The sequence below is a fragment of the Canis lupus genome, chromosome 27 (genome assembly GCF_048164855.1).
Source record: "Canis lupus baileyi chromosome 27, mCanLup2.hap1, whole genome shotgun sequence".
NCBI classification, from domain to species: Eukaryota; Metazoa; Chordata; class Mammalia; order Carnivora; family Canidae; genus Canis; species Canis lupus.
In genome coordinates, this window is record NC_132864.1 from 39147114 (window position 1) to 39162305 (window position 15192).

Consider the following 15192-nt stretch of genomic DNA (forward strand, 5'->3'; position numbering starts at 1 on the left):
GCCGTGTGCGTGCTGGCGACAGGGACGAGGCAGAGGGGGAGGCTCGCGCCCCACTTGTGGGCCAGCACGCGGTGGACAGGGGTCGCGGCTGTCGAGCGCCCGGTCACCCTGGAGTGTCCCGGCGTGGCGGCGCTCGCAAGCACCCGGGCAGCGTGGCCGGGGCCCGCGTGGGCACCAGGGGGTCGGGGGGCAGAGGCCCCGAGCTGCCTCGTGACAGGGCGGCGTGGGCGCTGCTGGAGCCGGGCCTCGGCCGTGTCAGCGCGTGGATGGCCGGGCCCCTCGCGCCCCGGGGCTGGGCACCGTGAAATCACGGCCCGCCGTCAGCGTGTTTAGGAGCCGTGGGCGCCGTGTGTCTGTCGGGGGCGCAGCTGCCGCAGGGGGAGGTGGCTGGGCCCCGAGGACGCCCCGGGCCGCGTGTGCCCCCGCACCAGCTCGTGGCCCTGGGCCCTCGGCGGCGGCTCTGGAGGCCCGGGCCCTGGTCCCCGGGCGCCGGCAGCCAGCAGTGGAATGCGGTGGAAGAGCCCAGACCCGGCCCCGCAGAGAGGAGGCTTTCGTGCCGAGGCCCCTATATGGTCGTGTTGGCCTGGCCGCGCCCGAGCGGCTCTGCTCCTTGTTTGGGAAGCCAGTGGGAGGGAGGCCGGCCAAGGGGCTATATAACCCCGGGGCCCGGCCGCCCGCGCACCCGCCGCCCAGCCCAGCCAGCGCCGCCGTCGGGGTAAGTGGCAGCCGCCCAGGCCCCCCGCCCCCCGCAGGCCAGCGGCAATCGGGGATCCCCGAAGGAACGTCCTGCGTCGAGACGGCTGTGGCCCCTGCTGCCGGGGCTGGGGTGGAAAGCCCCGACAGGCAACAGGAGGCGGGGGCAGGGGCGCCGGGCCAGCAGCGTCGCAGCTGCAGCGGGGCCCAGAGACGCGGCCGGGGTGCCCAGGACGCCGTCGCCTGCACCAGGGTGGGGGCTGCCGAGCGCGGCTGCGGCTCCCGCCCCGACTGTGTCGCTGTGCGGCGGCCGTCAGGGGGCAGGCGGCGCCCGGGCGCTGGGGTTGAGCCTCTGGTGTCGGAGTCCCTGTGGCTCTGACAGCGGCGGGGCGGGGAGGGCCCGTCTCCAGGTGTGTTGTGGGGCCACAGGGAGGCGGCAGCCAGCGGAGCCTTGCCCTGTGGCTGTGGGGGGCAGGGGCTGCACAACAGCTGTGGGTCCTCGGGCGGCCACCTGCCTCCCGCACCTGCCCCGGGAGCTGGCTGCCCTGCACCCCAGCTGAGCCCTGGGGTCTGACCACCCTGTGCCCCAGCTGAGCCCTGAGGTCTGACCACCCTGCACCCCAGGGTGCACCCCGGGGTCTGGCCACCCTGCACCACAGGCTGAGCCCCGGGAGCTGACAGCCCTGCACCCCAGCTGAGCGCCAGGGTCTGGCCGCCTTGTACCCAGGCTGAGCCCCGGGAGCTGATTGCCCTGCACCCCAGGCTGAGCTCCAGGGTCTGGCTGCCCTGTGCACCCCAGCTGAGCCCCAGGGTCTGACCACTCTTGTTGCGCTGACCCTCTCCTGCCATTTTGCGATCCATGACTAAATATGGTTTGCATCTCAGGAGGGACGAGCTGGGAACCCAAGCCCCCCCCTCCCCCCCATGACACTAACTACTCATTTTTGGCACCAGCTGCACGGGCGCTGGGAGCAGCCCCTCCCAGCTGGGGGCAGCTCCAAAGGGACACTGAGTGTGTTTTACCTAATTAGGAAATGCTTCGCTCCAACCCCGCGGCTCCTCCAGGTTGCAGATAGGGAGGGCAAACCTCCGGCAGGGCTTCTGAGGACGCAGAGACTTCCCCTCTGATGGTCAGAAAATCCCTCCTGCACTTTTTTTTTTTTTTTTTTTTTGCCCAATAAAAGCAGGCTTACTGATGTCGGGTGCCCCCCTGCATGCTGCTGGTGCTGAGGCCGGGCTGTGCAGGGGCGGTGCAGGGGGCACCCCGCCCCAAGCCCTCGGCCGGACAGCACTCAGTAGGGACGGGCGCGCTCACGGAGTGCATCTCCTCACAGCCTCGGGGGACCCTATTTCCAAAGAATTCATCCTATTCTCAACTGTTTTGGTTTGGAAAATCTGCTTAGTGCATCGGCGGAAAGCCTGGAGCCGGAGCTGGCCGCCTCCCACACGCGCGCCGGCTCTTCCCGCGGGTTTTGTCTTGTCCCCATGTCTCATTCCTCCTCTAGCCTCTTACTCCGCTGGGACGGAAGCCAAATCCCAAGAACACAGAACAGAATCCAGTGTCTGGGAAGGGCAGGGCGGGGCAGGGAGGGGAGGGGAAGGGCAGGGAGGGTGGGGATGGGAAGAGCCGGCGTCCATGCGGCTCCTCTTGTGTTCTCACAAGTGGGGTCCACAGGTCAGGGGTCTCTGCGCCACAGCTGCAGGCAAAGACGAGAAGTGAAGCGATCTGGGCAATAATTACGTAATGACACTAATAACCGTAACGTTAAATCTCACGTGTGGGGAGAGCTCCTCATGCGTGCGCCACTGCAAATCACTTTTTTAAAAATATTTTATGTATTTATTCCTGAGAGACCCAGAGGGAGAGGCAGAGACACAGGCAGGGGGAGAAGCAGGCTCCCCATGGGGACCCGACGCGGAACTCGATCCCGGGACCGGGGTCACGGCCTGGGCCGCAGGTGGGCGCTCCGCCCCTGAGCCCCCAGGTCCCCACCACTGCATATTATTCCACGTGCTTTTAAAACGTGTGGCTCCCACGCTGGCCTCTGCACAGCGCCTGTGGCGTCCTCGCCGTTGGGCAGAGAGGGAAGCTGTGACTCCGAGACATGGGGGCTCAGGAAGCGGCCGGCCTGTGTGTGGGGCCCAGGCGCCCCCCCTGTGCCTGCAGAGCGCAAGCCCACCGCCCGGCGCCCCCGCTCGTCTCCGAGGTCCCGGCGTCGTCGGCTCCTGGACGGGTCACACCAGCTCCTTGAGTCTTGATTTCCTTGTTTGTCAATCGGAGCGAATAGTCCCTGTCCCAGATCTTATTTATTTTTATTTTAATTTTTGGTCCCAGATTTTAAAATGCATCGTCCTGGGCACCCGGGGTGGGGGGGGTGACGCGTGTGCCTTCGGCTCAGCTCATGATCCCAGGGTCCCGGGTTCGAGTCCCGCATTGGGCCCCTGCTCAGCGGGGCGTCTCCTGCAACCTCAAAGTCGAGCCGAGAAGCCTGCGCGTCCCCCTCTGTGTGGGATATTCCCACCTAATTCAGCTTTGGGGGAAGTGGAGGGACTGTGACCTGGAGGCCAGGACCTCGCCTCTCCCTCAGCTCGGCGGAGCCCGCGTGCCCTTGAGCAAAACCCCGCCTCTGGGTTTTCCCATTAATAAAAATGAGACATTGAAAGAAAACGGTCCTACAGTTTTGTAGGACCTTCAGTCCCCCAGACCCATAAAGTGGCCGCGTTTGCTCCCGTCTTGCAGATGTTGTCACGGGATCCAAGCTTAGGAGCCGGGGCCCCTAGACCCCAAAGCACCTCCTTAGACACTTTCCATCGGCTCTAAATCTTTTTCCAAAGGTAAAATGAAAGTTCTCTGGACCCAAAAGAGACTTTCCTCTTAAACACTTTACATTAAGCATCCCATCGCCGCAGCGTTTCCAAATTTTCCCATGTTGCCCGTCCCTCAAAATGCACCGTTTTAAGAAAATACATCAAAGTGACAACATGTCTAGAAAAATGCGTTTGGGTTGATTCAGGGAGCGAATTCCAGAGGCTCCTGCAACGGATGACGGGTGCCTCGCGTCCCTGCCCACAGCCGGGCCCCCACGGGTGTGGCTGTCGTGTAACGTCCTCGGAGCACGCGTGACCAGCCGGCTGCCGGGGCCGGTCGGGGGCCGGTCGGTGAACGGGGCCTCCTGGGCTTCGGCCTGTACAACACTGGGGGGCTGGCGGCTTGGAGACCCAGGGGGGCCGGGGTGTGCGCTCTCGGGGCGCCCGCAGGAGGAGAGGGCAGCCACGGGCCCCGAGAGCCGGTGACAGCGCCCCCCCCCCCCCCCCCCGTCCCCCCAGGACCCGGTGAAGCAGCTGCAGCCGCCATGTGTGAGGAAGAGGACAGCACCGCCCTGGTGTGTGACAACGGCTCCGGGCTCTGCAAGGCCGGCTTCGCGGGCGACGACGCGCCCAGGGCGGTGTTCCCGTCCATCGTGGGCCGCCCCAGACATCAGGTGAGCAACACCGTGTGGTCCTCGGTCGCCGCACTCACCACCGGGGGACGTGCAGGTGGACCGAGGTAGCAGCTGCCCGCGTCCACCTGGTGCTGCACCTCGAATCCGTGCAATTAAAAAAAAAAAAAAAAAAAAACTCCGATTGGAATAGAGAGAAACAGGGCTATAGATTACGGCCCCTACGTCTGCGCGTCCGCGAGTGTCCAGACTCTGCCCAGAAATGGCAGGGCCGTGTTGAAAATGCAGCTCTGATGAGGTTAGTAAGTGCAGATTTCAAGTACCAGGGAGACAGGTTGCCTGCTGGGGGGTGGGGGGGGTGCTATGATGTCACCGTTTTCCCCCAATTCCTGTTTTTCTCAAGACGATCGTCGCATCATCGTCACGCAGCCCCAGTGAGGGCACCACAGCTGCTCTTTGGAAAGGAGCTAAAATAAGACCCGAGACTGCTAAAAAAAAAAAAATTAAAAATAAAAAAAAATTAAAAAGACCCGAGGTCGCTCCCTGGCGGGGATCTGGACCTTAGAAGAGAGGAGGCCTTGCTGCCAGATGTAATCTCGCGTGTTTTAGGGTCGGTGGCGCCGACGTGCAGAGACACACGGCCCAGCTCACCGACCGTCTGTGTAAGCGAGGTGTTGGGGGCGGCCACGGCGTGAAGACGCCAGAAACGTCGCGGCTCCCGGGCCTGCCCGGTACTTTCGGGCCTCGGCGCGGCGGGCGACCCTGAGCCTGAATAACGGCCTGTTCCCCCGCGTGGAATCTGAGGCCCGTCTCCGCGGAACGGCCGCCGTGGTGCCCTGGCACCTGCCACCGCTAGGCGACTCTGAAGCCTCCGCTGTGGGGCGATCACACATCCAGGGACGGGGATTCCCTTTCTTGTGTTGCCTTTTTTTTTTTTTAAAGTTTCACTTTGATGATCAAAAAATACTTCTGAGCAGTTTAGGCCAATGTCTTTTTTTTTTTTTTTTTTTTTTTTTGGCCAATGTCTTAACATTGATTGGCGTGGACTCAGCTGTTAGAAACCCAAAAGCCCCAGCGTAAAGTGCTGTACCCACGGGGCCCCTGGGTCCCCTGGACACCCAGTCGGGCGCCCCCGACGGCTCAGTGGCCTCGGGCAGGGCGCCAGTGGCTGGCACCCAAGGAGGACCCTCGACGGCAGGGCTTCCCTCGCGATTGGCGGCTGCCGGCTTCCCAGGCTCATGCCCTGTGGCTCTTTGCAGGGAGTGATGGTGGGGATGGGACAAAAGGACAGCTACGTGGGCGACGAAGCTCAGAGCAAGCGCGGGATCCTGACCTTGAAGTACCCGATAGAACACGGCATCATCACCAACTGGGACGACATGGAAAAGGTACCGGGAGGGTCTCTGCGGGTGCAGCCGTCAGGCCATCACCTTCCGTGGCTCGGAACGTCTGGCTACTGGTGAAAAATAAATCCTGAGACGCTCCCCTTGCCCAAGCGGGTGCATAAGCGGTTCCAGGGAGCTGTGCTGCCCACGAGCACGCAGCCCTTCGCCAGTGCTGGGTGCTGCGGGTCTGTCGCGGGGACACTGGGTGGGCTGTCCGGGGCCTGCAGTCAGGAGCCCCCCCCACCCTCCGGGGCCTGCAGCCAGGAGCCCCCCCACCCTCCGGGGCCTGCAGCCAGGAGCCCCCCCCACCCTCCAGGGCCTGCAGCCAGGAGCCCCCCCCCACCCTCCGGGGCCTGCAGCCAGGAGCCCCCCCACCCTCCGGGGCCTGCAGCCAGGAGCCCCCCCACCCTCCAGGGCCTGCAGCCAGGAGCCCCCCCCACCCTCCGGGGCCTGCAGCCAGGAGCCCCCCACACCCTCCGGGGCCTGCAGCCAGGAGCTCCCCCCCCACCCTCCGGGGCCTGCAGCCAGGAGCCCCCCACACCCTCCGGGGCCTGCAGCCAGGAGCTCCCCCCGCACCCTCTGGAGCCTGCAGCCAGGAGCCCCCCACCCACCCACCCGGCTCCCCAGGGGCCCAGGCCCAGCCTCCCAGCGCATAGGAGCTGCAGCAGCCCGACTGCACGGCCAGGCTTCCCCTTAACTCACCCTGAACTTTTTTTTTAAGTGTTTTGGTTCTCACACTGTAGACAGTGTGGATTTGGTACGTCCCCCAACTGTCCCCGAACCATCCCCAGCATGTGCAGGCGCAAGCCACTGAGGAGCGTTCCTAAAGGCATATTTTAGAGAGCGCGTCTCCGTGTGGCAGCAGGTGAACCTTATCTCCCGATTTCACATAAAAGAGCTTATGAGAAGAGTTCAGTCCTAGGGATTTTTTGTTTCTGTTTTTTAGATTGAGAGGGATTGCGGAGGGGAGAAGGGGGGAGAGGGGAGGGGGAGAGGCAGGGCTCCAGCTCAGCACCCCGATGTCATGGCCCAGCAGAAATCAAGAGTCTGAGATTTAACCAACTGAACTGCCCAGATACCCCAAATCCTAGGATTTTTTTTAAAAGATTTTATTTATTCATGAGAGATGGAGAGAGAGGCAGAGAGACCCAGGCAGAGGGAGAAGCAGGCTCCCTGCAGGGACCCAACACGGGACTCGATCCCGGGACCTCAGGGTCATGTCCTGAGCTAAAGGCAGACGCTCAACTGCTGGGCCCCCCGGGTGCCCCCAAATCCTAGAATATTAATGTGTATTATTAGGCATCATAGAAACACAAGTGATTGGGACCATTAGACAGACTAATGAGAAAATGGCATTATTTTTTTTTTTTAGTGTAGCAAAAGGGGTTAGAACCACGATATCTGGCTTTCACTGGTCAGTTCCCTGTAGGTACACGCGTGCACATGCATGGAGGAGAGGCTCTGACGCAGTAGGAAACCCTCCCGGGGTCCCTATCAGGGTCCCTCCTGGGGTCCCTATCAGGTTGTGCAGGGAAATTTTCCCAAAAGGTAAGAAAAATGGTCACTAGCGGGGGCCTGGGGGCTCCGTGAGTTCAGTGTCTGCCTTCCAGCTCAGGTCATGTCCCAGGGTCCTGGGGTGGAGCCCTTGGTCGGGCTCTCTGCTCAGAAGGGTCTGCATCTCCCTCCCCCAGTGTGCTCTCTGTTTTTTTCTCTCTCTGTCAAATAAATCAAAAATTTTTTTAAATCTAAGAACAAAAAAACATCCATAAAACCTCTATTAAAAAAAATGGCATCTGGCCTTTTCAGGCCACTTTCCTGCTTCCACCCATTCATGCATCCCCGGCTCGTCCTTCCCTGCTAAGGGAAGCCGTGTCCCCGTGAGCCTTGCCCGAGGCGGTTGGGGTCGGGGAGGACACAGCCGGGCCAGCCCGCTCAGTCCGAGGAGCAGAGCACGAGCCCCAGGGTCTGGGGTCATGAGGTCAGACTCCACTTCGGGCGTCGACATCACTTTTTAAGGACGCAGAGCCGAAGGATGACAGCCCCCCTTATTGTGGGCCAGGCGCTGGACTGAACAGCCGCCCGGGCTGTGGCCGCGACGCCCGGTTGTCCCCGTGGTCCCTGCTCACGAGGGGGTGACAGTCCTTAGCTCACGGCCGGGAGCGGCGAGCCGGGGTCTGCACCTGGGCTCGACTCTGCAGACCGCGTCCTGCCCACAGGCCAGGGCTGGGGGGCTTCGGGCACCCACTCCATGGGGGTCGTGGGTAGGTCAGTCGCAGTCTGAGCCCCGGTCTCTGAGTCGGTAAAAACGTGGACGTTTGGACCCGTGCGGGGTCCGCGCTCCCTGGGGTCACGTCGCCGTGTTTCTCCTTGGCCCCCCCAGATCTGGCACCACTCTTTCTACAACGAGCTCCGTGTCGCCCCCGAAGAGCATCCCACCCTGCTCACCGAGGCGCCCTTGAACCCCAAGGCCAACCGGGAGAAAATGACCCAGGTAGGCGGCTGCTGCGGGACCCCGCACCCCGCAGGGCAGGCCCAGCCCCACTCGCACAGCGACAGCCTCCGGACCTCGGGACCCCGGGCGCGGGCGCCTCCACAGGGCTCACCCCCTGCCTGCGGGGCTGCCCTCTGTCCCGCGGTGGGACGCGCGAGGTTACACCGTGTCAACCTGCGGGGCAACGTCCGGCGGGAGCTTGGTCCTTGGGTCCGAGCTGGGTTTGCAAACTGGCCCCATGTCCCCTGCCCTGCGAGCGAGTCCGCTCCATTTCCCTCCTCCTGGTTCCTCCGTCCCCCCCCCGCCGAAAGACCCAGTGCCGGTGTTTCTCCAAGTGCAGACATGAAGGTCAGGGAGGCCAAGCGGGGTGCGGGCGGGGGGCGTGTGGAGGGGCGTCCGGCTGGAGGCAGGCGGGCCTGTACTTGGGAGGCGCCGAGCCATCGCCTCCGGGTCTTAAGGACGGGGAGCAGGTCGTGCTGAAACAGTGGCGCGTCACGTAAGCCATCGCACGACGGCGTATCCGGGAAAAGCAGTGAACAATCCGGGCCCCTGGGCATCAGGGGGCTCCCCAGGTCGCCGGCCAGAAGCCGCAGCGCCTGGAGCCGACCTGGGCCCTGATGGAACACCTGCCAGTCCTGCAGGGCCTGTTCCTGGTTTGCACCAACACACTCGCGTTGTCCTCTGCCGGGGGGATGTGTGCGTGCCTGGGAGTCACCCATGTGTCAGGCGACGTCGTCCCCGACAGCCAGTCCCATCCCTGTGGCTGGTGTCAGGGGGAAGCGTGATGGGAAGCCCGGCCGCCGGCAGATGGCCTCAGATGGCCCGGGGGACCAACAGGGCGGGGGGTTGGCCGGGGGACAGGCGGAGGCCCGGGGGCATCTCCTGCGTGTGGCCCGCAGGGGCTCAGCTCACACCGTGTCCCCAGCCTGCGGGAGCCGAGGGGGCCCCTCGTGTCCATGTGTGTCGTCCGCTGCCAGAGGCCAGGGGCCATCCTCCAGGGTCCTCTCGCTGCGGCCCCGGGCCTCGGATCCCAGGGCCGGCATTGGACAGCCCAGCAGTGCCGCGGACACCGCGGCCTGGCTGGACCCCAAGCCGGTCGCCTTCCGTAGAGCAGAGAGGCCAAAGCCCGGGGCTGTCCTGTCTTGCTCTTGGGCTCCGGCGTCACCCATGGGGCCCCAGGCCGCTCACGCTGTAGCTCGCAAGCAAGCCCCTCCGCCCGCAGTGGAGGCGGGGTGACGCCCCCGGGGTCAGCGGGGGTGCGGAGCTCTGCTAGGGCACGCTTGGACCCCACATGCCTGCCAGCGGCCGGGGGGGGACCCTGCTCCACCGGGCGACCTCGAGCCAGGCAGGCACCCCTTCCCCGAGCCCAGCTGCAGGGCCGCGCTCCGGAGCTCCCTGCTGAGGCCGCGGCATCTCTAACCCCGCTGCCCGGTCGCTTCGCAGATCATGTTTGAGACTTTCAACGTCCCAGCCATGTACGTGGCTATTCAGGCGGTGCTTTCCCTCTACGCCTCTGGGCGCACGACGGGTAGGTGGCCGAGGGGCGCGCCCGGGCTGGGGCGGCACCGCGGGGTTCACAGGCTGCAGCGTGGGATGGGGTGGCGGCAGGCGGTTGGCCCAGCCCTGAACGGCCCCCTCCTGGCCCCATTTCCAGCAGGACTTGTTATTAATTTGAGAGAGAGGGAGCGAGGGTGGGGGAGAGGCCAGGGGAGAGGCAGAGCCCCGCTGAGCTGGGCCCCGGGGCCCCTCCTGCCCGTCGTCTCCCCGCGGCCACCAGGGCCCAGGCACCCGCCGCGGGGACGTCCACGGTGCGCGTTGGCCCCCAGGCATCGTGCTGGACTCCGGGGACGGCGTCACCCACAACGTGCCCATCTACGAGGGCTACGCCCTGCCGCACGCCATCATGCGCCTGGACCTGGCCGGCCGCGACCTCACCGACTACCTCATGAAGATCCTCACTGAGCGCGGCTACTCCTTCGTGACGACCGGTGAGGCGCAGGAGCGACGGGGGTGCACGGGGCCGCGGTGGCCGTCCAGGCAGAGGATGGGGGGCACAGATGCCAAGGCTTGACGCAAACCCCAGAGCAAAGTGTGCCTCCCCGTCCCTCCCTGGGCTCTTGGGCCCTGCACCCCATCCCCATCCCCCCTGGGCTCTGGGGCCCTGCACCCCATCCCCATCCCCCCTGGGCTCTGGGGCCCTATACCCCATCCCCATCCCCCCCGGGCTCTGGGGCCCTGCACCCCATCCCCATCCCTCCCTGGGCTCTGGGGCCCTGCACCCCCCATCTCCCCCAGGCTCTGGGGCAGGAGGACGGGAGCCTGGCGGGACCACGCATCCTGCCCGTAGCCACACTGCGGGAGCAAACAGAAGCAGAGAAAGTCAATTCTAGCAATCTCTCTCAGCTCAGTGTCCAGGGGGGTGATCCGTAGACAAATGATGGCATTTGACGCGCCGTCCCTGTCGCCCCTCGTCCATCTGGTGGTGTCCATGTGTTTCCTGATGTGCCCGGGGCTCCTATGGCCCGAGCTGGAGCCCCGTGGTGGCAGCGCCCCTTCCCGGGCAGGGAGTTGGGGTCCTCCCCACGCGCCGCCTCTGCTCCAGCGAGGACCCAGGTCTCTAACGGGGCGGGGCTGGCGTGGCACCGTAGCTTAGGGGCTCAGGGCGTGGCGTCTGGGGGCTCCTCGCCCCTGGTGCCCACACCTCGGTCCGCAGGGGTCCCGGAGGGGTCCCGGAGCCTCCCGGGCGGGGACGGTCCCCAGTCAGGGCCTCGGCCTCCCGGGCGGCGACAGGAGCATGGAGGGCTCTCTGGGGCTTTATGAAAATGGGGCGGGGGTGGGGGGCGCATAGGACCACCTGATAACCGAGAACCCCGCGTAACCAGCGGTTATAGGACAATGACACCACACAGGGAACAGTTAGTCCTGGAAAAGAAAGGAAAGGGCCTCGGACGTAACAGGGACAGACGCCCCGCTCTGTGCCTCCAGCCGGCCCCCTGGGCCCCGGCCTGCGCGCCCCCGCGACCCTTCTGGGGGCCGAGCCCTGTGCTGGGCATGGAAGGGGCTCCCCGCGGACGCAAAGGTCATTGCTGTCCTGGATGCTGGGCCGCAGCATCCCGAGCCTGGGCCGGGGCTAGAAGGAGCTGCGCCGTCGGAGACACCAAGTAAGCAGGGCTTTTAGGGCCGCACCAGCCCCCCTGTCTGTGTCTCGGCAGCCGAGCGGGAGATCGTGCGTGACATCAAGGAGAAGCTCTGCTACGTGGCCCTGGACTTTGAGAACGAGATGGCCACGGCCGCGTCCTCCTCGTCCCTGGAGAAGAGCTACGAGCTGCCCGATGGGCAGGTGATCACCATCGGCAACGAGCGCTTCCGCTGCCCGGAGACGCTGTTCCAGCCGTCCTTCATTGGTAGGTCCCCGCGTCCCCCCGCGACGCCAGCCGCCCGCGCCCGTGGCCGTGAGCAGCCTGGCGGGTGGGGCCCGTGCCAGGCGCTCTTCCAAACCAGGGAAGGGGGGAAGCGTCGCGTTTGGGGAGAACAGGAGGCCAGGGCGGTGTTCTCTCTGGGCGAGTGGGTCCGTGTCCCGTCCCACCCAAAGCACCCGTGATGTGGGGGGACGCTGAGCAAGTCAGACGAGGGCGCGGATGGACGACAGGGCAGGGCCGTGCCGGATGCCTGGAGGTCGGGAGGCGCGGGGGCTGGGGAAGAAGCGAGGGGGCCCCTCCCGCCTTACACTGATCTTGGGCACCCATGAGCACGGGGAGGGGGCCCCGGGACGGGGCTGGGTCATGGCCCGCGTGTCACCTGCAGGCATGGAGTCTGCCGGCATCCATGAGACCACCTACAACAGCATCATGAAGTGTGACATCGACATCAGGAAAGACCTGTACGCCAACAACGTCCTCTCGGGGGGCACCACCATGTACCCCGGCATCGCCGACCGCATGCAGAAGGAGATCACCGCCCTGGCGCCCAGCACCATGAAGATCAAGGTAGGGCCGGGGGCGGGTGCCACACAGGGCCGCCCGCAGCGCCACCGCCTCTCAGGCGCTGTGATGACTCAGTCCCGCTCCCAGGGGAAGCGAGGTTGTGTCGCCCACGGTTCAGTCCGGGCACCCTTGTCCTCCAGCTGCCGTCGGGACTGAGGTGCAGCGGAGCGCCCGCGCGTGCCGGTCCCTTGACGCTTTATGGAGACGCCTGTTAGATGCAGGCGTGCGACACGATTCACGGTTGCACTTGTGACGCAGTCGGCACAGCGTGCCCTGATGATTTCTGTCACCTGTCTTTTTTTTAACTTAATTTAAATATTTTTATTTAGATTTATTTATTTATCCATGAGAGACACTGAGAGGCAGAGACACAGGCAGAGGAAGAAGCAGGCTCCATGCAGGACTCAATCCTGGGACCCCGGGGTCACGGCCTGAGCCCCCCGGGTGTCCCTCCATCACGTTATGTCCCTTTCCCGTCACAGAACTAGCTCCTCTCCCGTCCCAAACAGCACGAGTGATCGGGGAGCCAGACCTACCGCCCAAGAGGCTTAGAGCCGCAGCTTCTGTCGCCCTTTTCCACTAACTGGTCACGGCTCAGGGGCCGGGGGCTGCCGGACGGTCGCCGCTCTGTGCGGCCCTGCTGCTGGTGTGGGTGACGGAAGCACAGGACCCCCCAACGGCTGCACCCGGTCCCAGAGCCCCCAGAGCCCCTACACCGTGTGCCGTGAGTCTGGCCGAGGGAGCTCAGACATCAGAGTGCCCTTGGAGGCCCGGTGGCCTCTCAGAAGCTGTTGTCACCATGTGATGCCACAAGCTAGGCGGGTACTGCGCCCCGTGCCCCGGGGAGGGACACACACGACCCAGATCACAGTCCCCATTATGCACACTCGCTTCCTCTGTGTGCGGACGACACAGCACAGAGAGAGCTGGACCGGGGCCCTCGGCCCGCCCCCAGGCTCTGAACCCCCACACACTGAGAGGACGCTGCCTCCAGAGGTCGGTGTCCCGCCGGGACGCCCCCTCCCTCCCTCGTCTGCGGGTGAGACTCGCACCCAGCGCTGCACTCATGACAAAGCGGCCTGGGTGGGGTGTGGTATAGACGTGGTGGCAGCCAGAGCCGCCAGGCCTGCTGCTCCAACCTTGGCTTCTCGAATAAAGTGAACGTGGAACTCAGAGCTCCAAGGAGAGGAGACTCACTAAAAATCTGGGGCCCCTGGTGGCTCAGCGGTGGAGCGGCTGCCTCTGGCCCAAGGCGTGACCCTGGAGTCCCGGGATCGAGTCCCGCGCCGGACTCCCCGCAAGGAGCCTGCCTCTCTGTGTGTCTCATGAATAAATAAATAACATCTTAAAAATATAAAAATAGAGGAAAATTACCCCCAAATGAAAAGTTTGCTTCTAAAGCAGAACAAAACAAAACAATAGCTGGGCGAGGTCCAGGTGTGACTAGGGGTCTAATAGGGTGACCCTGTCACTTACTGACCCTTCCCTCAGGCCTTCTGTCCCCATGTAATCAGCTTGAACCCAATGCTCTCTGGAGTTCGAGGCGACCCGGGTAAACGCTTAGCACAGGCCCAGGCACGCAGTAGGTGCGCACCGGTATCAGCTACCTGCATGGAGAATAAGCGTCCAGGCAGAGCTGGGCGGTGAACAGCAATCAGGCCTTCCCCCAGGGTTCCATAAATACCCGGGCCCGTTGCCCAGGCGTCCACGTTGGTTTCCACTGAAGTGTCTGAGTCGGGAGTGGAACTGGGGTTCACTCGGCTGCCGCTGTGTTTGGGGGTCACCGCACACAGCTGGGGCCCCTGGCTTGATCCACCGTTCAAGGGACATGAGCATGCCCTGCAGGTCAGGCCGGTGCAGCACGGAAAGCTGGCAGCGCGGCTCCCCGGGACCCACCCCGGGGACCTGGGGGACCCAGCCCTGCCATGGGACATGGTGCATCCCAGTGGACTCGAAGCGGTGGGAGAAGCCCTGGGTAGTGGGTGCTCAGGTGCCGCTGTTGGTCTCTGCGGAGAGCGCGTGTCGTGCTGAGTTCCGGGCACAGCTTAGGGGGACAGAGCCATCGTCAGGGTTCTGGGGGGAGGCCGTGCAGGGGGTAGGCGCACCCCAGCGGTGCGGTGTTCGGAGGTGGTCGTGTAAAGCTGCAGAAACAAGCGTGCTCACTGGAGAGTCTCAGCCCTGGGGTTGGGGGCCGAGCTGGGTAGAGTCAGGACGGGGCCAGGGTCGGCTGCCCCCCGCCCGCTGTCCCCGCGTCCCCGGAACTTGAGCGAGGTCCGGCAGCCTGGCCGGCGGGGGAACGCAGCCCCGTCGGGCGCACTAACCGCGCTCCTCTGTCGCCCCGGCCGCAGATCATCGCCCCTCCGGAGCGCAAGTACTCTGTGTGGATCGGCGGCTCCATCCTGGCCTCGCTGTCCACCTTCCAGCAGATGTGGATCAGCAAACAAGAGTACGACGAGGCCGGCCCGTCCATCGTGCACCGCAAATGCTTCTAAGACGCTTCCTTGCTCTGTGTCTGGCGCGCGATTGTGAACGTTCTGTGGAATAATGCCTTCCATCCTTTTCCAAATCATTCCCAGCAAAGCTCTGACTTGGTACCTGTGTGTTTTTTTAAATAAATCTGCAGTACGTTACTGGTTACCTGCAGGCCTGGCCTCTGGCGGCGCGGGGTGCACCTGCTTCTGAAGGTGCCTCCGGGGCGCGCCCGCTAGGACGCGGCTCCCCCAGCTAAACGTGGCTGCGCAAAGATCTGAAAGTACACGGGTGTGTGTGTGTGTATGTGTGTGTAAACGGGAACGTGGATGGAGGCGTACGGACAGGACCACCCGGGCTGACTTGCTGCTTGCCAGCCGTGACCCAGCGTCGCTGTCCTGCAGGCTCGGTCCTGGGTCCGGGTGAGCGGGAGCAGTAACTCCGTGTTACACGTACGCAGATGCACGATGTCAATATGCACACGAAACAATAAATACACACATTTCCTCCACCTGCGGTGGGGTCGCATCCGACAAACCCAACCTGAGTTAAACCACCGTTCGGTCGACGTGCGCTTCAGGCACCTGACCCACCGAACGTGGCGGATCGGGCCCGGCAGCCGGGGGGTGCTCAGCACTCGACAGTGGCCCCCGGGTGGGCAAAGCCCCCTGACTCCAGCCTGTCTTACAGAGCGGAGCGTTGGCGAGCCCGTGGCTTACGGAATACTGCGA

At 64.3% G+C, this 15192-nt stretch overlaps 1 protein-coding gene across 2 annotated transcripts; it reads left to right on the plus strand.

The window, feature by feature from the left end:
- Positions 1–587: 587 nt before the first annotated feature.
- On the plus strand, positions 588–14629 carry ACTA2 (actin alpha 2, smooth muscle). 2 transcript variants are annotated; one of them, XM_072803662.1, is made up of 9 exons: positions 588–715; positions 4021–4175; positions 5393–5521; positions 7899–8009; positions 9453–9537; positions 9836–9997; positions 11222–11413; positions 11814–11995; positions 14341–14629. In XM_072803662.1, the coding sequence occupies exons 2-9, from the start codon at positions 4047–4049 to the stop codon at positions 14482–14484; spliced, it is 1134 nt and encodes a 377-aa protein (XP_072659763.1). In that variant the 5' UTR covers positions 588–715; positions 4021–4046; the 3' UTR covers positions 14485–14629. The 2 variants fall into 2 exon arrangements, with proteins under 2 accessions (XP_072659763.1, XP_072659762.1); XM_072803661.1 differs by lacking the exon at positions 14341–14629 and adding an exon at positions 13484–13654.
- Positions 14630–15192: the final 563 nt, after the last annotated feature.

Excerpts from the sequence above, each read along its gene's own strand:
- ACTA2 (XM_072803661.1), top strand. The coding sequence starts at position 4,047 with ATGTGTGAGGAAGAGGACAGCACCGCCCTGGTGTGTGACAACGGCTCC. Across the intron at positions 8,010-9,452 it reads ACCGGGAGAAAATGACCCAG|ATCATGTTTGAGACTTTCAA; the intron begins GTAGGCGGCTGC and ends GTCGCTTCGCAG. Across the intron at positions 9,538-9,835 it reads CGCCTCTGGGCGCACGACGG|GCATCGTGCTGGACTCCGGG; the intron begins GTAGGTGGCCGA and ends GTTGGCCCCCAG.